General features: G+C 54.9%; 1 protein-coding gene across 1 annotated transcript; it reads left to right on the top strand.

Annotated features, from left to right (window-relative positions):
• The first annotated feature begins 6,241 nt into the window (after window positions 1–6,241).
• MYLK2 (myosin light chain kinase 2) lies at window positions 6,242–18,531 on the top strand. The gene is made up of 12 exons (XM_068566083.1): window positions 6,242–6,293; window positions 6,771–7,245; window positions 8,261–8,562; window positions 10,134–10,239; window positions 10,795–10,888; window positions 13,115–13,224; window positions 13,306–13,447; window positions 15,944–16,014; window positions 16,136–16,264; window positions 16,749–16,901; window positions 17,048–17,180; window positions 18,125–18,531. Exons 1-12 carry the CDS (start codon window positions 6,242–6,244, stop codon window positions 18,203–18,205), a joined length of 1,848 nt encoding a protein of 615 aa, XP_068422184.1. The 3' UTR covers window positions 18,206–18,531.
• Window positions 18,532–22,839: the final 4,308 nt, after the last annotated feature.

Here is a 22,839-nt window from a genome sequence, read left to right as displayed (position 1 = left end):
ATGGGTTGGGTGTAAATTCTGGTCCCACTGGAATCCTACCTTTGAAACCTTGGGCAAGTTACTCCTCTGTGCCTCACTTTCCTTTTGGAAATGGGACTGGTAATAGTGTCTACCTCATAATGTTGCTATGAAGATTAAAGGAGTTAATATCTTTGCCTGGCACATGGTAAATGCACAATAAATATTAGCAGCTATTATTATTAACATAAGAAGCACCACTTTTTGTACTAGGTCCTTGGGATATGAGGTCGACTGACTTGGTCCCTGTCTGTTCTGAGCCGGCACCTGATCCCCAGGGCCCCAGGTACTGGGACAATACACACAGTCAATACAAGTCAGAAGGGAACACCTGCCATGTGCACTGCTTTACCCTAACTTGCTGGTGCATTCCAGGGAAACAGGTGAAGTTCCTGCCCTGGGAGAGCCTCAGAGCAGTAGCTCTCAACGCTGACTGGACATCAGAATCTTCTGGGCAGGTTTGAAAAATAACTTTCTGGACCCCACCTCCAAATGCGCTGATTTAATGATCTGAGCCCAGGAGCGGCTCAGACTTCAGAAGTTGTGAAAACTCTCCAGACATTTCCCACGTGCATCAGGGTTGAGAACACAGCCCAGGCTAGAAGGATATGTGTCTTGGAAGTACCCTGCCAGCTGCCTCAGGACTGCCTCAAAGCTGGCCCTCTGACTCGTGGGTTCTCAAATTTGGGGTGTGCATGAAAACCACCTGAAATGCTGGTTATAAGGACAGATTCCTGGGGCCCTACTTGAAGGAGGCTTCATTTTATTTATTTATTTTTGGCTATGTTGGGTCTTCGTTTCTGTGCGAGGGCTTTCTCTAGTTGCGGCAAGCGGGGGGCCACTCTTCATCGCGGTGCGCGGGCCTCTCACTATCGCGGCCTCTCTTGTGCGGAGCACAGGCTCCAGACGCGCAGGCTCAGTAGTTGTGGCTCATGGGCCCAGTTGCTCCGCGGCATGTGGGATCTTCCCAGACCAGGGCTCGAACCCGCGTCCCCTGCATTGGCAGGCAGATTCTCAACCACTGCGCCACCAGGGAGGAGGCTTCATTTTAAACAAACTCTGGGGCCTAAGCACCGAGAAAGCCTGCTGCAGCCATGCCTTCAGCTGAGAAGTCACCCCTGATCATCAGTCCCAAAGACTCCGCCTCTGAGACCCCACGGTGTTTCATATCTCATATGTAGCTCTTATTTTCTGTCTTGAATTGTAGAAATCTGTATCCATATTACTATGTCTTGAATTAATATTTATCTCCTAACAGTTACAAATAGTCATTTCAAAAAAATTTGCAAAATCCAGACAAAGCATAAAAATCATCTCTACTCCCACACCTGTATGTGTGTGTGTGTGTATATATACATATATATGCCTCCAGATATTTTCTCTACAAATATTTTTAGCAACGAAAAAGGACCCACTTCATGAATGATTTTACAGTCTTTTTTCACCTAAAATGCACTGCATGGTGATTCTATAGCTTTTCCCCAGTTTCATCTCTGTGTCCCCAGAGTGACCAGTTTATTCCTTGCCACAGAGTAGAGCACTGAGTAATAATCTTAGCGATAAAACTCTACAAATTCTGGGCTGGAATAGTGTCATTTGAACTTCCAGAGAAATCTACATCCAACTGGCCACACAGAATGTCCATAGATCTCTGCTTACCAGCCTTGGAGGGAAGGACAGGGTACGCGGTAAGGACAGCAGCCTTACCAGGGCTTTCCCGGGGGCTGGTACTGCCAAAGCCCCAGGCTCAGGGGCCCAAGGTGGGAGAGAGCAGGAGAAAACAGCCCTGAGTGGCTCCCATTATCAGGATTGGAGGGAAAGTCGTGAGGGGAGTTGGCTGCTTTCTTTGGAGTCAGAAAGGTCGTTGCTCAACTCCTTGGATTTTCCATCACAGCCGAGCAGGGAAGAGGGTCAGGCCAGGAAATGTCTCCTCTGAGCCGGTCCTTTTAAAGCCTCTTGGCTGGGTCTATTTCCTCCAGGAGCCAGGGAAGCAGTGCCCGAGTGGAGTTAACCCCTCCACGCCCCAGGAATTCTCCCAGGGATGGGTGAGCCTGGGAGCCCAGGCTTCTGGAATGCAGAGCCTTCCAGGGCAAGAGGCCTAAGGAGCCGTGAACTCTGGCTGGAGAAACCTTCCCTCTCACCTTGTTAAATCCAACAGGCATAATTGCATCTTGCTGACCTTAATTCCCCTGGTGGGTTTAATTGGTCCTGGCACTGTCCCACTTCCTGCCCTGCCCCTGTGGAGGCAAGGAGGATGGCTGCACAGCTGGTGCATGGCGGGAAAGCCCCTTCTTAAGGGTGGGCAGGGGCTCTGGCAGCCCCCAGCTGGGTTGGGGAGGTTTCCCTGTGCCCCCCCCACCTTGCGCCTCCAAGGGAGCTCTGAGAAGAAGCTTGGGGACTCCCAGGGAACAGCTGGCTGAGCTGAGCTCAGCCCCAGCGGGCGGGCGAGTAAGCTGCAGGTAATCCTGTGGATCCGGAACCAGGCCAGGCTCTCATCTCAGCGGGAGGGACTGTGGAGTAGCCTGAGGGACAGCTGAGCCCTCTGGGAGCCCACATTATGGAGACCTCACACACAGTGCTGCAGGTACCGTGCCAAGCACTCTACATACATGTTCTCACTAAATGCTCCCAGCCATTCCGGGAGAGAGCAGTGGGGCAGAGTAGTTATGAGCTGAGCATTGTGTTAGATGGTTCAAGCCCAACTCTGTGACTTTGCCCTGTGACTCAGTTTTCCTTTCATATCTGTGAAATGGGGATGATATAGCTGACATTTATACAGCACTCACTGAGTACCCATGCACTGTTCTAAATGCTTTACATATCTCCCCCTGTGAAGAAGGTGCTCATCCTACAGATGAGGAGACCAGAGAAAGCATTTGCCCAAGCCTCAGGGTCATTAGTTTGAGAGCTTCACTGTCAGAGTTCCTCAACCGCTGCTCAGCAGGACTGCGGTAAGTGTGGAGTGTGGGGACGGGACCTGGCCCATTTAATGAGAGTTCAAGAAATACTAGTTATTATTTGGGAATCATAACAGTAACAAGTGCAGCAATTAAAACCCCTTATATTGTCCCAGCCTGGATTTTGATCTCATTGGGAGGTGGCTCTGGATATGAATCTGGGTAGTTTGAAGTTATTCAATAGCTGTGTGACTCTAGGGACAAGCCTCTTACCCTCTCTCAGCATCGAACTTTTCTGAATCTTTAAGATGGTCTAGAACTTGGCCCCTAGAGTCCTTTGTGAAGATCCAATGAGCTGGGCAAAACCCTTGGCAGAGCCCTTAGTGGCCCTTCATGGGCACTCAATAAATGATCAGTACTGATAACCACAATCATAACAAGAGGACATCAGCAAGGGCCATCATGGTAGAACCCGGTCCAGAGCCTTGCTAGTCACTTGGATACTCATCGGACACTGATTGGCAAGGACACTTTGTGCCAGGGACACATGTGAGCATCATACAGCCCCTGCCCTCGAAGAGCTCCCGGACAGTGGCAACGGTGAGATCAGCCTGGAGCTGAAGGAGCTCAGAAGAGGGGGTCCAACATTTCAAGCTAAACCAGAACATCCTGTGGGGACAACCAAATAGAGGACTGGGGGTCCAGATCATAGGCACAGGCAGGAAGCATTTCAACCTTCAGAATGCTATGAGATCCATAAAGCCAGTACCCAGCAGGGAGATGGGGTGAGACACAGGCTGGGAAATTTTAGGCAAGAAAGAAGAGTTTTGGGCTGTAAAGAAGCACATTTCTGGCCCAACTCTCTTCCTTGTGGAGTGACTTTTGGCAAGTTACTCTTTTGATTCTGCCGTCTTCATCTAGAAAATGGGATGAAATCTCCTCACAGAGTTATTATCAAGATGATGTTTTAATACAATGTGGATAAAGCTAATAATAGCAGGCACTCAAAAAATGGGAGCTCCCGTCCTTTCAGAGAGCCTGGGTTCAGATCCCAGCTCAGTCCCTTACAAGCCCGATGGCCCTGGGTCAGTTACTTAACCCCTCTGAGCTTCAGTTTCCCCATCTGTAATCGTATCTACCTCATCCGGTTGTTCTGAAGATCACGTGAGTGAACCTACACAGGAGCACTTAGAGGCCCTGCACGTGTGGCGACTACTGTATAGGCATTAGTATTTTTGCTTCCTATAAGAGGCAGGCTGTCAACTAGACGCTGAAGGAGAGAAATGGAAAGGAGGAGGGCCAGGTCAGAAGAGGAGGACAGGCAGACACAAGGCAGCAAGACTGCGGAAGGGGCTCCCACTCTGGTTTTTGCTAGCCTTGGACAGACAGCCCCAGCATTTGCTCACTTAAGAAAACATCACTCATTTTGAACAGTAATCTGTTCACATAGTTTTGGGTTCAAATAAAAAAGTAAAAGGGGGGCTTCCCTGGTGGCGCAGTGGTTAAGAATCTGCCTGCCAATGCAGGGGACGCGAGTTCGTGCCCCGGTCCGGGAAGATCCCACATGCCGTGGAACAGCTAGGCCCGTGAGCCACAACTACTGAGCCTGCGCACCTGGAGCCTGCGCTCCGCAACAAGAGAGGCCGCGACAGTGAGAGGCCCGCGCACCGCGATGAAGAGTGGCCCCCGCTCGCCGCAACTGGAGAAAGCCCTCGCACAGAAACGAGGACCCAACGCAGCCATAAATAAATAAATAAATAAATAAATTTATTTAAAAAAAAAAAAAAAAGTAAAAGGGTATGCAGCGATATCTTTCTCCCACCTCTGGTCCCCAGTTTCTTATTCTGCCAAAGAAATCCTTATGTGTGTCAAGGGAAATTTTATATATTAGATAATTATGTTCTCTACTACAAATCTTAACGCCTTTTGCACAAATGATAGCACCCTCTACATGCTATTCTGCGCCTTGCTTTTTCTCCTCCCACTTTGTAGGTTGCTTCATGTCAGTTCATTCACAGCTTCCTCCATATTTTTTACAGCTACACAATTTCCCATTGTTCAGTTGTGCTGCATTCTCAAGCCATTTCCCCACTCCTTCTCTCAACAGGGGGCAGGAGTTGATTTCTCCATTTGATAATTAGAGGAGCTGGACCATGGAGTGGGGTTGGAATGACTGGACGGGTCACCACAGTCAGGACCTGAACCCAGACATCCACTCCAGAGCTATTTCCAATGCACTCAGCTTGGGGCTAGTTCTCAAGTGCACCACAGAGAAAGGCTCTGGGCAGTTAGCCCCTGGGTAATGGCAGGCCCTTTGGATCATACCTCTCTGCATCCCGTCTCCACTTGAACACCTCGGGCTGGAGTGGCCCCTGGGTCACCATTGTGGTGGAGGATCCTAGGAAAAGACTCTCCACCAGCCAGCCCCCTCCTTCCAGGCGGGCCATTGAAAAGACCTGGATCAGCTCAGGGGAGGGGCGACAGAGCCCTGACCATCTCTCACAGCCGCTTGGGGCAGCCTCCATCTCCCCAGGGGCCCAGGAAGAAGACATTTTCAAAAGAAAACGCTTTCAGGCCCATGCACGTGTTGAGCAAGTGCCCCTGAGACCATTTTTTACCCAAAGATGCTCCAAGCAGATCCAGAGGCCAGGGGCAGGGCTTGTGGACGCCGAGCTGAGCGCTAGGGTCAGGGTGATTACCCCTGGGCCTGTGTGGTTCTAACCAGGCTCCGGGGAACCCCAGGAGATGCAGGCAGAGCCAGAGCCTGGCCTGGGCATAGTCTTGTCCTTCAGCCCTGCCTGAGAGCCCCTCTTCTTCAAGCCCCCCCGCATTTCATCTAAGCCAGAGATACCAGGCAAGGCCTGGGAGAAGGCTGCTCCCCCAGGGCCCCAGGTGCCCCCTCCCTCTTTCTCTTCCTGCTTGTTCCAACACCACTCTCCCCCCAGTCAGTTCATGGGAAGAATGCCGTGTCCTCTGAACGGGGGCCAAGAGTGACAGGTGGTGGCAGTCTGAGCTGCACGGCCCCTGGTGTAAGAGATCCTCTCCTCCGCCCCCGCCTCCCTGCCTGCACCCCTGCCTCCGCCTCTGCCCACCCGGCCCAATCCCTTACAACTGCCCCAGGACTGCTCCTGGGCAGCCGCTGCGAGACAGACAGACACCAGGTTGCCCCTCTCTGCTCCAGGTGCCTCTCTCCCCTCAGTCAGCTGGCCCTGGCCTCCTCTCAGCCAGACAGGAGGAGGAATCCTGCAGCCCGACACACCTTTCTCTTCTTTCTGCAGCTAGAAAGACTTGAGTTAGACAAGCAGAAGCACACGCCTCCCTACCTCATGGCGACAGAAAACGGAGCAGTGGAGCTGGGACTCCAGAGCCCATCAACAGGTGCCAAGCTGGGGCAGGAGATGGAGGGAGGAGCTTGGGAAGGAGTGTTTGAATCCAGAGTTGGGCCTGTTCCTCAGTGGGAATTCTGTGCCTGAGGCCTCCTTTATGGCGCATGGAGGACCAAGAAATCAGGGTTATCTCTGGTACAGTGGGGCTGGATCAAGGGCCAACATGAAGCCTTCCCCAGAGAGACTGGGAAAACATGAAGTCCCCATTGTTGGCGCCTGAACACTCAGGGCAAGGGATGGCAGGGGCATCAAGGCCCACCAGGAGACCAGAGCCTCCCACACAGGGCCGCCGAGGTCCTGGCAGCCCATCTCTAGAGCCCATGGAGTGGCCCCAGAGGCTCAGTGGGACAAGCCCTTGCAAATTGTGACCTGGGTGGGGACCTGGGCCTGGAGCTGGTCTCTGGCCAGCCTAGCTGGGGAAGGAGGCGTAGGGGGGTGGATCCTGACTGGTGTTTCACCTCCTTTGCAGACAAGGCACCTAAAGGTGCAGCAGATGAAGGACCCCCAGCTGCAGAGAAAGACCCTGGTCCCCCAGACCCAGAGAAGGATCCTGATCCCCCAAACCCAGAGAAAGAAATTGGTCCCCCAGACCCAAAGGAAGAGCCTCATCTACTCACCCTGAAGAAAGATGCTGAAGCCCTAGCCGCAGAGAAAGGGGGTGGTACCTTGGCCCAACCCTCAACCAGCAGCCAGGACCCCAAGGGAGAAGGACACCTGGGTGGGGGGCCTGCGGAGGGCAGTGCTGGGCAGCCGGCCGCCCTGCCCCAGGAGACCGCGACAGCCGAGGTCAGTGTCAAGAAGCCCGAGGCCAAGCAGGGGACCCCAGGTAGCCAGGACATCGGAGAACCCAAGCTGCAAAAGAACGCAGCAGAGGGCCAAGCAGCAACCAAGAGGAGCCCACCCGCCTTTCTGCACAGCCCCAGCTGCCCTGCCGCCATCTCGAGGTGAATGGCCCCTGGCTGGGAGCAGGGAGGGGTCCTGCAGTTCCTCTGTCTTGGGCACCATCATCACTTTCAGTGCTAGACTGGGTAGTTCTGATGTTCACCTCCCTCTGTCCTGGGCATCGGCCTGACCACTTTGTCTCCCTGCAGAAACCAGGATTTTGTGATAGTTCACAGAAGCCTGGAATGTCGGGCAGGAGAGGTCCTCAAAGACCTCTTCTCCAGGCATCTGGAGTCCAGAGTTCCCCTTACCCCATGAACTTGGGTCTCACCGAGGGCAGGATTGAGATGTCAGGAGGAAAGGATAACCCGTCTGCTTAATACAATTATTGGTATAATATGGAAAGGTGACTAATAACCAGACTGATAGATCATTACCAATACTCTTAGAACCACAATATAGCTCCAGTCTTATGGTGCAATCCGTTATCCTTACCTGAATGCCAGTCATGTTAATGAGGTTATTAATGATGTATTTAATGTAAGCCACAATAATAACACTTACCATATCAGTTTGAATTATGTGGTAATATAAATTAATATCATTAATACATTATCAATTGCATCACCACAGTTTTATGAATCAAGAGCTACATAACCTTCCTAATTGTTGCCACATAATGATTAACCAAATCAACAATCCTGTTAACAGTTATTAATGATCTATCAGTGCATTGATACTCAAGATAACAGCCACAGACATGGGAATTCCCTGGTGGTCCAGTGGTTAGGGCTCCGCGCGTCCACTGCAGGGGGCACAGATTAATCCCTGGTCGGGGAACTAAGATCTCGCATGCCATGTGGTATGGCCAGGAAAAAAAACCCCATAGACATTTATGGTATTATTAACATCCCTTGATTTTGTATGAAGTGAATTCAGATGTATCACCCCACGCGTTTGGGGCGGGGGCAGGGGCGTGGTCATATTAGCTCCAGATTGCAGATGGGGCTCTGGGAGACCTGCCTGCTGGCGGGGCTGTGGCTGCTGAGGGCGTCACCTCTGTGTTCTCACTTCTAGCCCTGAGAAGCCGCTGGCTGAGAAGCCCCCAGATGAGGCATCAGAACTCATCTTTGAAGGGGTGCCCGTGACCCCAGGCCCCACGGATTCTGAGCCAGCCAAGGTAGCAGAAGGAGAGAAGAACCTCCCAGAAGGCAGCCAGAAGGAAACAGAAGAGAAGGCTCCAGGCCAGGCTGGCCAGGCCGAGGTGCAAGGGGACACCTCGAGGGGGATCGAGTTCCAGGCTGTTCCCTCGGAGAGGTCGGAGGTGGGACAGGCCCTCAGTCCCACAGCCAGGGAGGAGGACTGCTTCCAGATTTTGGGTAGGCCGGGGCTGCCCTGGGGCTGAGGTAAGGGGGAGCAGGCTCCCCATGTCTCCCCACTTAGAGGACTAAACCCCTCTGAGCCACCTCATCCAGCCTGATTCATCTAAGTGTCACCCAACCCCAGGAAGTACGAGTTCCTGGTCCCCTTTGAGAGAGGGGGAAACGGGGGCTAAAAAAGGGGAAGTGGGGCACCCCAAACCCATAGCTAGAACGGGATATGAACCTGTTAGGACAGCCTGACTCCAGAGCTCACTTCTTACTTTCTTCTACTTTGGCTAAAATGGGGCTTTAAAAAAAAAAATCAGGCACGTTATTGGAGCAACACCAATTCTCTGGACAGTGGGATTTGAAGTCAATCTGTAGAAGGGCTCAAGTACCAGGCTTTGGTAGTTAAACTGCATCCTGGGCGGGTGGGGAGGCTCCTGGGAGCCATAGAGGGTTCTTGAGCTGAAGAGCACAGGTGTGAGTGTGGGGAGGGGGTGGTGGTGGTGGCCAAGGTAGCTGGGCACGTGAGATGGGGCAGGACTGTGGAATGGCCTTAAGTGACGACGGTTTATTCAGCGGGCAGCAGGGAGCCATTGAGCATGAGTGAGCTTGGCGAGCAGGTGAATAGGAAAAGGGCCTGGGCAGGAGTGCGGCAGGGCTGGGGGTGGGTTGAGATGGGGTCAGGAGAGCCCACAGTGTCCTGACAACCCCCCTCCTCCAGGCTGAGGTGCCCTGGGAGACCCGCCAACCTGCCTAGTGAGCGGCGCAGTGCCACCCAGACAGGGTGGGAGGGCTTAGGCGGCTGGGCGGCAGCCAGGAGCCCTGCCTCCTCCCCTGAGCAGCGGCCCAGACCTCCGGGCCTACTCCACCCTGCAATCACATCCTTGAGTGACAGACCTGAACAACCTCCAAGGGCCGCCTGATTTATCACCGGCTTCCCTGCGGCCTCTTGCTATTTATAAAGAGGTTTCCATTCCCCGTGACTCAGCCTGTCTGTCCCCATGCTGTTCCCCAAGCTGTCACTAGGTGGCAGCCTCTCCCTACCAACATCTCCATCCCTGGGCCGCCCCCGCCCCCGCCCCCCCAACCCCCACCTCTGCTTCTGGGCCAGGTCCAGGTAGGACACCCATTCCACAAGCGGTGAGAGCTTGCGGTGTTATTAGAGGGGTTGGTAGGCAGGTCCCATCCCCTACCGCAACAGACATAGTAACCCCTATTGGGCACTCCATTATAGATGCCTTTTTTTTTTTCTTTAATGGAAATGCAGATAGCTTGGGATGGAGTCTTCATACCTTATAATGTGGGAGGGTCCGAGAAGTCCAATCAGCCACCTCCACTGTTGGGCCGGTAGAAGCTGAGCCCCCCTCTGACAGAGGCAGAGGCCTCCCAAGGAGGGTGCGTGTCGGTAGCAGAGCTGAAATTGGAAACTAGGCCCCTAGCCCCTATCCTGGAGCCAGCTGTCCCCCAGGTATCACTCGCTGAACTTCCCTGGATGGGGCCCAGGCCAGGCAGGAGGGTGTGGTGCCAGGGTGGGTCCTCAGCAGCCCTGGCACTGACTGTGATGGCTTTGCTCCGCTTCACAGATGATTGCCCGCCACCCCCGGCCCCATTCCCCCACCGCATCGTGGAGCTGAGGACTGGGAACATCAGCCGTCAGTTCAGCCTGAACTCCAAGGAGGCACTGGGCGGGTGAGAGTTGGGGCCTCAAGCCCCTGGCCCACCAGCAGGAAAGCATCGCGCCCCCAGGCCTTACATCTTCCCCATGAGAGGCCCAGACACATGAGCCACGTGGACAAAATTGGTTCCACATGGTCACACTTGTGTGCACCCTGTCACATGGCTGGTGTGTCACTGTCACTCACACAAACACACCATTGGTCATTCAGTGTCTCCCATAGGAAGCATATAGTATTTTCCCGTCTGTCTCAGTTTCGGGCACCATACTGACCCCCTCAAGGCGATTCCTGCTTTGTTAAAAGTCCTGAAGGTGCCCTTCCCCAGGGCCCAGGGCCCCTCCCTGCCACAGTCTGTGAGCTGCACATCAGCGGCCATCCTTTGATGAGCCTACCCTTCCTGGGCCTGTGGTCTATGTGATTCAGCCATTGTCCCTGCAGTAGAGCTCATGGTTTCTGGAGGGAATCGGAGCTGGCTGGGATGTGCGCCCCCAACTCACAGGGAACAGAGCACACCCCCTCACCCCGTGGCCCTTAGAACTCCCTCATTCCCAGCCTCTTCTCTATCCAGTGGCAAGTTTGGAGAAGTCTGTACCTGCACAGAGAAAGCCACAGGCCTCAAGTTAGCAGCCAAGGTCATCAAGAAACAGACACCCAAAGACAAGGTAGTGGGGGTCTGGCTGTGTGGGAGGGGGAGGGGATCCTTGGAGTGGGTGCCTCTCAACGCCCTCCACCCACACATCTGCACCAGGGGCCTGGTGTACGAAGCTTAGTGCACTGAAGATATCACACAGATAGACAGACAGACAGACAGATAGCCCTGCCACAGGGGCCTGATGCCCCTGACCAAAAACTTGACCCCGTGGTTAGTGAATTTATCCTGGGGACTTAACCCCTTCATGCCCTCTGTTTGGTTCAAGTCAATAAGTGCCGATGAGTCCAGGCCCCGTACTGGTGCTGGAGGTCCCAGAGGGAAGTCAGTTGGTCCCTGCCCTCAGAGAGCACCAGGGTAAACAGGCCTCGAGGGCTCTGCCTCTAACACCCAGCCCAGGCCTGCTTCAGAGCAGTGTTTGTTCAAGGAGTGAATGAATGGCTGAATGAATGAGGCAGAGGCTCACGTGGAGTGAGGGAGCTGGGTGTGTGAGGAGGTGATGGTGACCTAGCAGGCTGGCATGGTGAGAGCTGTAACTCAGGAAAGCTAGGGCGGGGGTGGGGGGGTCACAAAGGAGGCTCCTGACTCATCCGTGGGTTCAGGGAAGCTTCTCCTGAACGAAGACTTTGAAGAAGGAGGAGCTTTTTCCAGTGGGGAAGGCAGGGGAGAGAGTTTCAAACAGAGAAGTCTGTGGAAAGAAAGGCCTGAGGGCCAGAGACGGCAGGTACCTGCTGGGAACGCTTGAGTCAAGGTCAAGGCCAGGTACCTGCTGGGAACGCTTGAGTCAAGGTCCAGGCCGGGGGAGCAGAGACAACAGCACCTGCAGAGGCCTGGGGAAGCAGGAGAAGCAGCTCCGGAGGAAGTGCTGCAGCCCTGAATGCCTCACCGTGGCTCTGAGCACATTTGAACAGCATGGATTTTCTATGTGACTCTGTCTTTCTCTGTCGCTTCCACTTGACGGGCCCTGGATCCATGTTATTGACTGCTGGATCCAAGGCCTCTATCATGGACCTGGCTCAGTGTAGATGCTCAAGACATATGTACTGTGTAAATTAATTGGAGTAAGCTGTTGGTTAATTAATTATTGGGCACCTTTTCTGTGCTGTTCAATGTGCCAGGTGCTAGGAAAATGGTAGTAAACAAGTCCTGACATGCTAGAGAGGAGGGACAGACAGCTAAAACCAAACTAAAACAAAAAGCAGGGTGTCAGGAACTGAGAAGTGTTAGGAAGAAAAGTAAAGCCAGGTAGGAACAGGGTCGATGGGGGCCGTTCAGATAGGATCAAGTGAGGTTAGGCCTCTCTGAGGAAGTGGCATGGAAGGTGAGGTATCAACCAAGGAATGGAATAACAGGAAAAACGGAGCAGTCCAGGCAGTGATCCAATGCTCTGGGGGCATAGTTCTGGGGAGAGACCTGATCTGTAGCATTTGCCAATTTCCCTGGTGTAAATATTCCTACCATTGTTGATTTCCCGCTACAGATGTGACCACTGGTTTGCAAACTTTCTGAAAGTGACAAATAATGGCAGCTGAGACTAGGAAGGCAGTGATGGGGGAGGTGAGAAATTACTGGATTTGTAATCTAGTTTAAGGGTAGAGTCAAAGGATTTACTGATGGGTTGGATGAAGGGTGTGAGGAAGTGAGAATAAGACAGGAATCTGGGAAAGCTCCTAACTTTTTGTCCTGCACACCCAAGTGAAGAGTGACGGCCTTTTGCTGATGGGCAAGCTGGGGGCAACTCAATTGTGGGGAAGGGGTGGTATCAAGAGTTTAATTTTGGACATGAGAGATTTGAGATGCCTGTTAGTCAGACATTCAAGGGGAGGGAAGGTAGGCAGTTAGAGAGATTGGTGTCTGGAGTTTAAAGGAGCCCTCGGAGGTGGAGATACGGATTTGGAAATCAATCACATTTGGATGGAATTTCAAGGCATGGGACTTGAGGAGAACGCCCGGGGGGAGAGTATAGAGCGGGGAGTGCTGAGCAGGAAGGATGGAGCCCACTATTCAGCCAGGGGGAGGAGAAGAACCAGCAAAGGAAAGGTGTCCCAGCAGGAGTGACTGTGTGGTGAGGACACAGGCTTGAGGGTGGGGAGAGGTGGGAGGTGAGGAGACCAGCAAGGAGGAGGTGGGCAGTGGTCCAGGCAAGGCCCAACAGGTCTGGTCAAGGGCGAAGGTGTGGAGGGTGGAGGGCAGGGAGTAATGATGCTCGGACGATACCCCTGACTTCCCTGGTCCCCAGGAAATGGTGATGCTTGAGATCGAGGTTATGAACCAGCTGAACCACCGCAACCTGATCCAGCTCTATGCAGCCATTGAGACCTCGCACGAAATCGTCCTCTTCATGGAGTAGTGAGTGCCATCATTGGGGTGGGGCCTGGGGAGGGGGCAGCGGGCCCGGAAGCAAGCCTGCACAGGGGTCTGTGCACACAGCATCGAGGGCGGCGAGCTCTTCGAGAGGATTGTGGACGAGGACTACCATCTGACTGAGGTGGACACCATGGTGTTTGTCCGGCAGATCTGCGACGGGATCCTCTTCATGCACAAGATGAGGGTTCTGCACCTGGACCTCAAGGTACCGGGGTGGGGGCTCCCGGGAGGGGTCGGGAGCGGCGTCCAACCACCTGAGACCAGTGTCGCAGCCAGCCATCCCTCCATCCCCCAACCCCTCCTCCTCCTCCATCCTGCCTTCATCTGTAGATTCAAAAAGGGTTTATTGAGCACTTAGTAAGTACCAGGAGCCAGAGGACACATCAAAAAGCAAAAAAGACTTGGTCCCAGCTCTCAGGAGCTCCTAGTCTGGTACTAAGTACTTGTTGAAAGGGTCTCTTGCCCCACACTCAGTGTCTCGCACGTGAAACTTGCTGATAAGTGTTGCAAAAGCGCCTGCCTCAGTGCAGGCCTCTGATAGGCACTGCGAATGTTTGTTCATTTATTCCACAAATATTTGTTGAGGGCCTACTAGATGCCAGGCAGTGTTCTAGGTGGTGGAGATCCAGTGGTGAACAAAATAGATAAAAACGCCTGCCCTCATGGAGCTTACGTTCTAGAAGGGGAGTCAGAAAAAGACATCAGTAAGTATAGTGTCAGTGCAGCAATACGCACGTGGCAGGCGCTAACAAAATGTGTAGTGAAAGATTATGTCTCTCTTCTGACCTTGCTTGTTAGTACCCTGCATGTAGCAGGTCAGGGAGAGCAAATAGATTTTACGCATCCCACCACCTCTGATCAGCTGGCAGTGGCTGTCTGGAGCTGAGAGACATGGTCATGGCGTGGAGTGGGCAGGAGCCCCGTGAGTAGCCCATGAGTAGCCCCATCCTTATGCCAGGTGTTTATGTTTGTGGGATCAGTGGCAAGGCTAGTGGAGAAGATGAAATCTGAACACTGATGTGGGTTAGCACTGTGCACAGTGCTGGGCATGGGCATTACCATCGGGATGATGAGGACACGCCCCTGTCCCACAGAGCCTACAGGTCAGTGGGGGAAACAGACATTCATACAGTAATAACCCAATGAATAGATCATTTTAAACCATTAAAAGTGTCATGAAGAAGTACGTGAGAGTAATGGGGAAACATACAAGGTGTAACTGGAGAAGCAGGCAAGGGCTGGAGCATTCGAGGTCCAAAGCAGATGCTCCCGCTGCTGTGGGCTAACACCTCCACCGTGCTTACTGGGGGTCAGAGCTGCTCAGGGTGTGTTCAGAGTGTGTGACAGCCCATCGGGTCAGGTGTGCTGTTATCATCCCCACTGACAAGCGAGGAAGCGAGGAGGGTAAAGAGATGAGTTTCAGTGGGGCCACCGTGGCAGCAGGGCATTTCGGAGGCGGTCATAATAAGCCAGGAGAGAGATGATGGGGCTGGAACCAGTGGCAGTGGGGGAGGGATGGGAAGTGGTCAGATGATGGATGCATTCTGAAAATAGAGCCAGCCGGGTTTCTGATGGTTTGGATGGCGGAGGGCAGAGGGAAAGGAAGGAGTGCGGGTGACTCCTGAGTTTCTGGACAGAGTGGGTGCCTGCGCGGTGGCCTCGGAGCCTGCCCTTCTCCCATGAAAGCCATTTTCTTTGGGGTAGGGCAGGGTCTCCAATTAAAATGCAGTGTCCTGGGAAGAAGGTCAACCTTAAGTCTCTGTATCCTAAAGTGTTTTTTTCAGGAAAGCAGTAAGTTTTTCATCAATAAAGGGTTTCATGTCAAGTAACTTGGGTGAACCACAGCCTGAAGGCACTTCCCAGGGCTCTTGCTGCAGGGCTTTTCAGGAAGTCCCCTCCAAAAGGAGGTCTGAATCTGTCGCATTTCCCCTACCGATTGTATCCTGGGGCCTTTCTTTCCTTTCCCTGTTTCGGTGGAGCACTGGGTTGGGCTGTTGAAGTTGCTAGCATCCTGCTCTGAATGAGGACAGCAGTGTGAAAGGACCTTCAGAAAGCCTATCATTTGGGGCCTCAAATCAGATGCACACAAAGCCCAGACGAAGAACAGAACCCCATTAAACAAGGTGGAGGCCCCAGGGAAGTGGAGGACTTTTGCCCATCACAGGGGTCAGGGGCAACTCCCTCCCAGCCGTGTGTAGCCATGTGGCTGGGGCTTCCAGTGTTTCAGGAGGTGTTGAAAATCAGGGTTTTTGTGCAAAATCTGCCTTTTAACCATTGTTAACTACTTACAACGTTTCTGCCCTGCAACCTCAGATTAGTCCTCTGTCCTTGTGTTACATGAAGAGGAAATGGAGGCCCAGAGTGGGAGGGACTAGCCTTGCATGTGACTCACATGTTCACTTGTGCTTGGGGCACAGGATTTCTGGGAGCCTTGGCTGAGTATCTGCTGGGTGCTTTGTTAGACGCTGAGGGTGGGGAGCAAGGAGGCCTGGAGAAAGTGGTTCCTGCCCTGGAAGAGCCCCTCTCGGGCCTCAGGATCCTCCTCTGTGCCTGGAGCCTGCAGGTCTGAGGGTCTCTGTTGGGCTGTCCACTCTGGCAGCCTGGGCCTCTAGTCCCGGGAACCTGGGAATTGGATGGACCTGGGCGGGGAGGGAGGGTGAGCCGGGTCAGAGGTCAATCCAGACCACCCCCTTCTCTTCAGCCAGAGAACATCCTGTGCGTCAACACCACAGGCCACTTGGTGAAGATCATTGACTTCGGCCTGGCACGGAGGTACCACCTGGGTGGGTGGCACGGCAGGGCCAGCCTTGAGGTGGGCAGGGCCGGGGGAAGGTTGGAGGGTGTCTGGGAATGGCCTGGGAGTTGTGCTCTGAGCTCTTGGCCTCACCTCCAGGTATAACCCCAACAAGAAGCTGAAAGTGAATTTTGGGACCCCAGAATTCCTGTCTCCTGAGGTAGTGAATTACGACCAAATCTCCGATAAGACAGACATGTGGAGCCTGGGGGTCATCACCTACATGCTGTGAGTCCTGAGGGTGCCTTTTGTTTATGGGGTTGGGGCACATGGGTGGGCAGCTGAGGCCTAGATTGCTTCCACCTCCCCACTCCCTCAGTCAGGGGTTTGTGGGGCATTGGGCATGCTAGGGCGAACCAGGAAAGGGAACTTTGTACCCATTTTATAGATGGAGAAACCAAGGCCCCCAAAGGCATAGTGTCCCATCCCAGGGCTCTGGGCAGCAGAGCTTTGATGACCCAGTGCACTCATCATTCCTCTTCTTCACTCTAACCCTGGGAAGCTGGGATGATTATGCCCATTTTACAGATGAGAAGAGTGAGGCTTAGAGAGGGGAAGTGACTTGCCCAAGGTCACCCAGCCAGATTCAAACCCAGGTCTGTCCCATTTGAGAGGCTGGGGGTCTTTTCAGCGCATGGTGCTGCTTTCTAGGCTCTGTCCCCATCCCTGACCCAATCTCACCTCCCTGCTCCCTGCCAACCCCTCCCTCTAGGCTGAGTGGCCTCTCCCCCTTCCTGGGAGACGATGACACCGAGACCCTGAACAACGTTCTAGCGGGCAACTGGTACTTTGATGAGGAGACCTTTGAGGCTGTGTCAGACGAGGCCAAAGACTTTGTCTCCAACCTCATTGTCAAGGACCAGAGGTGAGGCTCACCCCAGGACACGAACCCCGTGTGTGCAAGCCCAGTGTGTGTGTGTGCCAGCTGGGCGGGAACTGGGCCGGGAGGCCAGTGGGGTGCTGCCTCCCTGGCCTGCCACCCACCCTCACCGCGCTGCCCCCTCCCCACAGGGCCCGGATGAACGCTGCCCAGTGCCTCACCCACCCATGGCTCAACAATCTGGCAGAGAAAGCCAAGCGCTGTAACCGACGCCTCAAGTCCCAGATCTTGCTTAAGAAATACCTCATGAAGAGGCGCTGGAAGGTACCACAGAACTGAGGGTGGGGAGGAAGGGGGGGGATACAGGGCAGGAAGAGTCCTGGCCCCACTAGCCCTGTGTCAGCCAGTTCGGTCTGGAAAACAGAATTGGCTTTTCTCTCCTTGTCCTGGGCTGGCTACTGCCCTGGGTAGTGGCCCTCCACCCACCCATCTCCACCGTAGGGAGGGGTGTCCATTTGTGGCTCGGACTCAGGAAAAGGTCTCTGACCCCATCACAGGCTTCCTCCCCTCACTTCCCAAATATTTCTTGAGCATCCACTACCTCTAGGCACTGGGGATACAGCAGTGGACAAAGAGACAAGGATTTCAGTCTTTGTGGACTTACTTTTGGTAGAGGATGGAGAGTTACTAAAAGGAGTTAAGGAAGGGCTCTAGAAAAAAATAAGGATGGTCAGGAGTTCTGGGGAGAGGCTGCACTTCTTAGTAGGGTGGCCAGGGAGGGCGCACTGAGAAGGAACATATGAACAAAAACCTGAAGGAGGTGAGGGCTAAGCCAGGCTGGTATGGGGGGAGGAGTGTGCCAGGCAGAGGGAACAGCTGGTGCAAAGGCCCTGAGGCAGAAGCACGGTGGTCAAGTGTGAGGAACAGGTAGGAGGCCAGCACGGCTGGAGTGGAAGAAGCAAGGGGTAAGGGAGATGTCCAAGAGGATCGGGAGGCAGGGCGTGGAGGGACTCGGCCATGATAAGGGATTTTTACTTGGAGTGAAATAGGAACCACTGTACTGCCTTGAGCAGAGCGGTACTCAGGTTGAATGAGGGAGGGAGTCCTGGAGGCTGCAGTGTCACGGCATCCCCTGTGGCCATTTGGCACTGCACCCTCCCTGGCATGGAGCCCTCCTGGAATGAATGGGACCTTGGGAGACACTCGGCTGTCCTACAGCTTTCCCCCTGCCCTGCTGCTGACTGGGACCCCTCTCCCTCATCCCTCAGAAAAACTTCATTGCTGTCAGTGCTGCCAACCGCTTCAAGAAGATCAGCAGCTCAGGGGCACTGATGGCTCTGGGGGTCTGAGCCCCAGGAGCAGCTGAGGCCTGGACGCAGCCGCACAGTGGCCGGGGCTGAGGCCACACAGCCCAGAAGGCCGGAGCAGACGGGCCAGATCGCCAGGGCTGACTGGCCAGGACAAGGCTGCACCAGGCTGGGAGGCTCGGGGCTCCCATGCCCCCGCGCAGTGACTGCTTCCCCGACGTGAGCTGCCTCGGATATGGCCTGGCTCCATCCTGCTAATGCCTCCCCAGACGGGGCTCCGGCCCATCAGCCACAGCCCAGACGCCACGGGCCCTGCTGAGACGCCACCCGGCTCACCTTCTTGGAACTGCTGCTCTGGTGACCCCTGCTTGGCCTCACCTGGGGCATCCCTGGCTTGGGCTTGCTCCTAGCTAGAGCAGGAGGGCTGGGGGTCCTGGCGTATGGGGTTTCTGCAGTTGGGGGTGGGAGGTCCTTGGTGGGGCAGGAAGGCAGACGGCGCTTCCTAAGGCGCAGCTGCCAGGGGAGACAGAGCAGGCTTTGTGAAGGAGGTCCTCCATGCCCCCACCCACCTCCCCACTCCCAACAGATAAGGCCTGACACACCATCTGGTCTGGCCCGGCCCCCGCCCACCTTCCTTGCGACCACCAACACACAGGAACTCTGTGTGAGAGAGAGGACACCCAGCTGGGGCCTGGTGGAGGGGGAGGGGAGAGGCCTGGAGGACAGGGGAGACCACCCCCGAGCTTGCCTGAAGGCCAAGCCGGCCCAGCCCAGCCACTCCGGCCCCCATTCCAAGGGTCACCCACGGCCTCGGATGATGGCGTCAGCAGGCCCAGGAGGAGTGGGAAGGCCGTCGGCAGCCCCCAACCTGCTCTCAGCTTGTGCCTTGTAAATAAATGTACAGGTTGGAAGTGGCCTCCTTTCACAGCGTGTGTGCGCCCGGGTGAGGTCTCAGCTGGCCACCGTTCACGGAACACTGCTGCGGGCCAGGCACTTTAGCAGGACTTTGTGCGTGATGTGGTGGTTATCAGTGCAGCCTCAGGAGCCAGACTACCCAGTGTGTGATCTAGGCAAGTGGCTGCCCCCTTTGTGCCTCAGTTTGCTCATCTGTAAGAGGGAGGGCACAGCACCAGCCAACATTTAGGGGTGACATTACTGTGTGTCAGGCTCTATTTAAGTGCTTGTATGTCTATTAACTCATTTATGAGGTCATGAGGTAGATATTATTATTATTCCTCTTTTACGGAGGGGGAAACTGAGGCTTAGAGAGGGGAAGGAACTTGAAGGTTTTTCAACAGGTCAGAAGCTGGGGCTTGAACTGGACTCTTCTACCTCCCATAGCAAGGCTCTGCCCGCAAGCCCACTCTGCTTCTCACCGAACAAGGTGTAAGCAGAAAGCAGCGTCTCCAGGTGGAGCCAGAGGTTTGGGCCTGCAGTGGCGGGGGTCCTCCAGGAGGCCTGGGGGAGACAGCTGTTCTCCGGTCCCTCCCATGGGCCCCAGCCCGCCTCACCCCAGGCCTGCAAGGCAGGGGAGGGGCTCCATCTGCTGGAGGGGGCAGCCCAGAGGGCAAGAGAGCTTAACCCCAATAGGGTGCAGCCTTTCTGGCTGTGAGGACAGCTGACTCAGAAGTGGGACTGGCTTAAGGGGGGCAGCTGGTCTGCCTGCTGGGGGCTTATTGGTTCCAGCAGGAATGGCAGTAACAGCAGCTCACGTGCACTGAGTGCTTGCAGGTGCAGCCCTGGCCCAGCTCTGTGTGTTCACGTGACTCTGCTTCCAGTGACCCTGCACGGTGGGCAGTTGTGTTATGTCCATTTCTCCGATGGGGCAGCCAAGCCTCAGGGAGGCTAAGCCATTTGCTCAGGGTCACACAGCTAGTCAATGGCAGAGCCAGGATTTGTACCCAGACAGTCTGGGCCAGAGCCCCTGCTCTTAACCACCACACTATCTGCCTCTGAGAAATCTTGGACGGAGACCTTGACCGTTCATCCTTCCACCCCCTGCTTCCATGAATATTGGCCTGGAGGGCAAGGCCTGGTCCTCACCCCCACCCCTGCCCTGTTCCAGCAGATGGGTGCGGAGTCCCCCTACAGCAGGTGCCACATGGGGCAGGGTATGGGGGACTTTGGAATCTGAGCCTGCTGGGGCTTGCACTTGGGGCTTGGGGGGCCTGGGGAGCCTGGCTTAGGCTCTTGGTGGGAGATGTGCTTATGGGCAAGGCCTCTAGGACTGTTGATCCCTGCCTGCCTGTCCGCCCGCCACCTGCTAGCTGGGCCAGGCCTGTGGTTTCCTCTGAGTTCTCTCAGCCTTGCTGGCCCCCGCCCAGGCTGAGCCTCGGCCACACAGCGTGATGATGAGGGATGAGTCACCACCATAGTGGAGGGGTAAGGAAATGAGGTCCAGCCAGCACAGAGATCCAGGGCCTGGATCCAGCTAGGGAAACCGAGGCCAAAATGAGAAGTCTCCCCAGCAGAGACAGCAACAGCTGGGACTAGAACCCAGGACTCCCGACTCCCAGCACAGGCCTCAATTTCCTCCTCTATAAAATGCAAATGACAACGTCAGCTTCACTGTCCTCTGCCACTCTGAGGGCCATTGTGACAATCCAGAGATGGGATAGGGTGCTCATTCACCCTATTTCACAGGTGAGGAAACAGGTTCAGAGAGGGAAGGTGAGCTGCCCAAGGCCACACAGCAAATTAACATGTCCTGGGAAGGAAGCCCACCCAGAACCATGGAACAGGGCTGACCACTGCCTCTGTCCCTATCTGCTCCTGGGAGCACATCTTAGAAAGCTCTTTTTGATTCATCAGGTGCCTCCTTTGGGCCTCCCCTAGTCCCTGGAAGTAAAGGATATGGACTCAGCAATATGGATGGGAAATGATGGGAGTTCAGAGAGAATTTGCTCCCCCAGGGCCACAGAGCACACCCAGGAGAAAGCTGGTGTGGCAGCCCCTGGGGTGGGACTGAGTCTCAGTCTTTCTGTAGGCTGGGGCCCAGCCCCATGACCTGCACTAGCACTCCCATTCCCAGCAGCCACCTGAGAAAGGGAGTGGATCCACGCTCGTTTGGGCCCGCCAGCTGGAGCCAGAGCCAGGACCAAAGCTCCAGGTCTGGGTCTGGGGTTCTGCCAGTCCCGGGCAGCCGACGGCAAGCATCCCCTGCCCCTTCCTTGGTGTGCCCTGCCCACCCCGTGCCTGTGTTGTGGGCTCCCCCTGAACGGCGCCCGTCACAATGCCGATGCTGTAACCTTCCCTGCAAGGTGCTCTGTGCCCCATGGGGCCAGGGCCACGAGCTGCTCCTGCACAGTGTCCTGGTCCCCCCTTGTGGGCTCAGAAGGGTTAACACCCTCAACAGGACGGCTCCTCCCGACGGGTCCCAGCCCAGAGAGCGTTCCTCCAAGACTATTTCCTGCCTCTGGACCTTGGCCAGGCCCACAGTGACCACCCCCATGGGTCTGAGGCCGCATCTGGTTTGGATTACACCAGGGCTGGTGACGTTGCCTTTTCCTGTCGGCGTCCAGTGGCCTCGAATTCCACTGGCCACCTTGGGCCCAGCAGGGCAGCTGTGGGAAAAGATTCAGCCAGTGACAGGGCTGCCCCGAGGGTGTGAAGCAGCCAGGGCTGTCCTGAAGGATGTGCCCACCTGGACCAAGCGCCCGCTCATGCAGCTGCCCACACACCTGTTCCTTCCTTCACTCTAATGGGTGTTATTTACTGAGCACCAGGCACAGTGCCAAGTGATTCCCATGTATGCACTCATTTCATTTCCCCCCATGAGTGGGTATTTCCTTATCAGCTGTTCACAGATGAGGAAACTGAGGCACAGGGAGGTGATGGACAAGTCCATGGGTTCCCAGCCAGTAAATAGTGGGGTCAGGATGCAAAGCAGGTGGCCTGACTTCAGACTCATCCAATGACTTCACAGCTATTTCTTGAGCCCCTTTTCTGGGCCTGGCCTTAACCCAGAGCCTGGAGATGAATTAGTCATGGTCTCGGTCTTCAGGGAGTTCACAGCATCTGGAATCCCAGGGGTGGGAGGTTGGGGATCATGGTGAAGCTGGAAGGGCGTGGAAGAAGACACTAGCTCCTATTCTCTCCTCTCCAGTGGGAGTGACAGTCAAGCTGAGAGCAAATAAGGACCAGGCCTCTTCCAAATAGTGTGTGCTGGGGGTAGGGGGTGTTCTAGGCAGCTCCAAAGACTTGGAGCTGAGAACAACCTTGTCTTGGAGCATCCCAGGGGGCTTTTGCATATGAGGAAGCAAGGAGTAAGTCTGGAGAATTTGGTGGGAGTCTCAAATGCCAGGCTGAACCGGGGCCATAGGGAGCCATGGAAGGGTTTTGAATGAAGGCGGGACATGATCAGATCTGTGGTTTAGAAGGATCCCTGCAGCCAGGGATGTCAGTGAGGGAGAGACTGGAGGCAGGGAGGCCAGAGGGAGGTTGGGCCATGTCTGCTTGAGGGGCTGTGAGGATTGTGGGGACAGGAGGTGGGAGCTGCAGACCTCATACACTGCCAGGGAGACAGGCTGATGACAGAGAGACTGGGTGCAGGTCAGGCAGAATCGGGTTCACATCTACTTATTTGCCCTCTCTAAGCCTCAGTTTCCTGTCTGTAAAATGGGATAATAGTACTTGCCTCCCAGGGTCAATGCAAAAGTGACGTGAGATGTGCAGAT

The sequence above is a fragment of the Eschrichtius robustus genome, chromosome 16 (assembly GCF_028021215.1).
Source record: "Eschrichtius robustus isolate mEscRob2 chromosome 16, mEscRob2.pri, whole genome shotgun sequence".
Taxonomy (NCBI): domain Eukaryota; kingdom Metazoa; phylum Chordata; class Mammalia; order Artiodactyla; family Eschrichtiidae; genus Eschrichtius; species Eschrichtius robustus.
The sequence above is the reverse complement of the archived record's forward strand: the minus strand, read 5'-3'. Positions and strand labels throughout refer to the sequence as shown.

Bases quoted from the DNA above. Each gene is read 5' to 3' on its own strand.
- MYLK2 (XM_068566083.1), top strand. From the start codon at position 6,242: ATGGCGACAGAAAACGGAGCAGTGGAGCTGGGACTCCAGAGCCCATCA. The intron at 7,246-8,260 runs GTGAATGGCCCC...TCTCACTTCTAG, and splicing joins TGCCCTGCCGCCATCTCGAG to CCCTGAGAAGCCGCTGGCTG. The intron at 13,448-15,943 runs GTACCGGGGTGG...CCTTCTCTTCAG, and splicing joins TTCTGCACCTGGACCTCAAG to CCAGAGAACATCCTGTGCGT.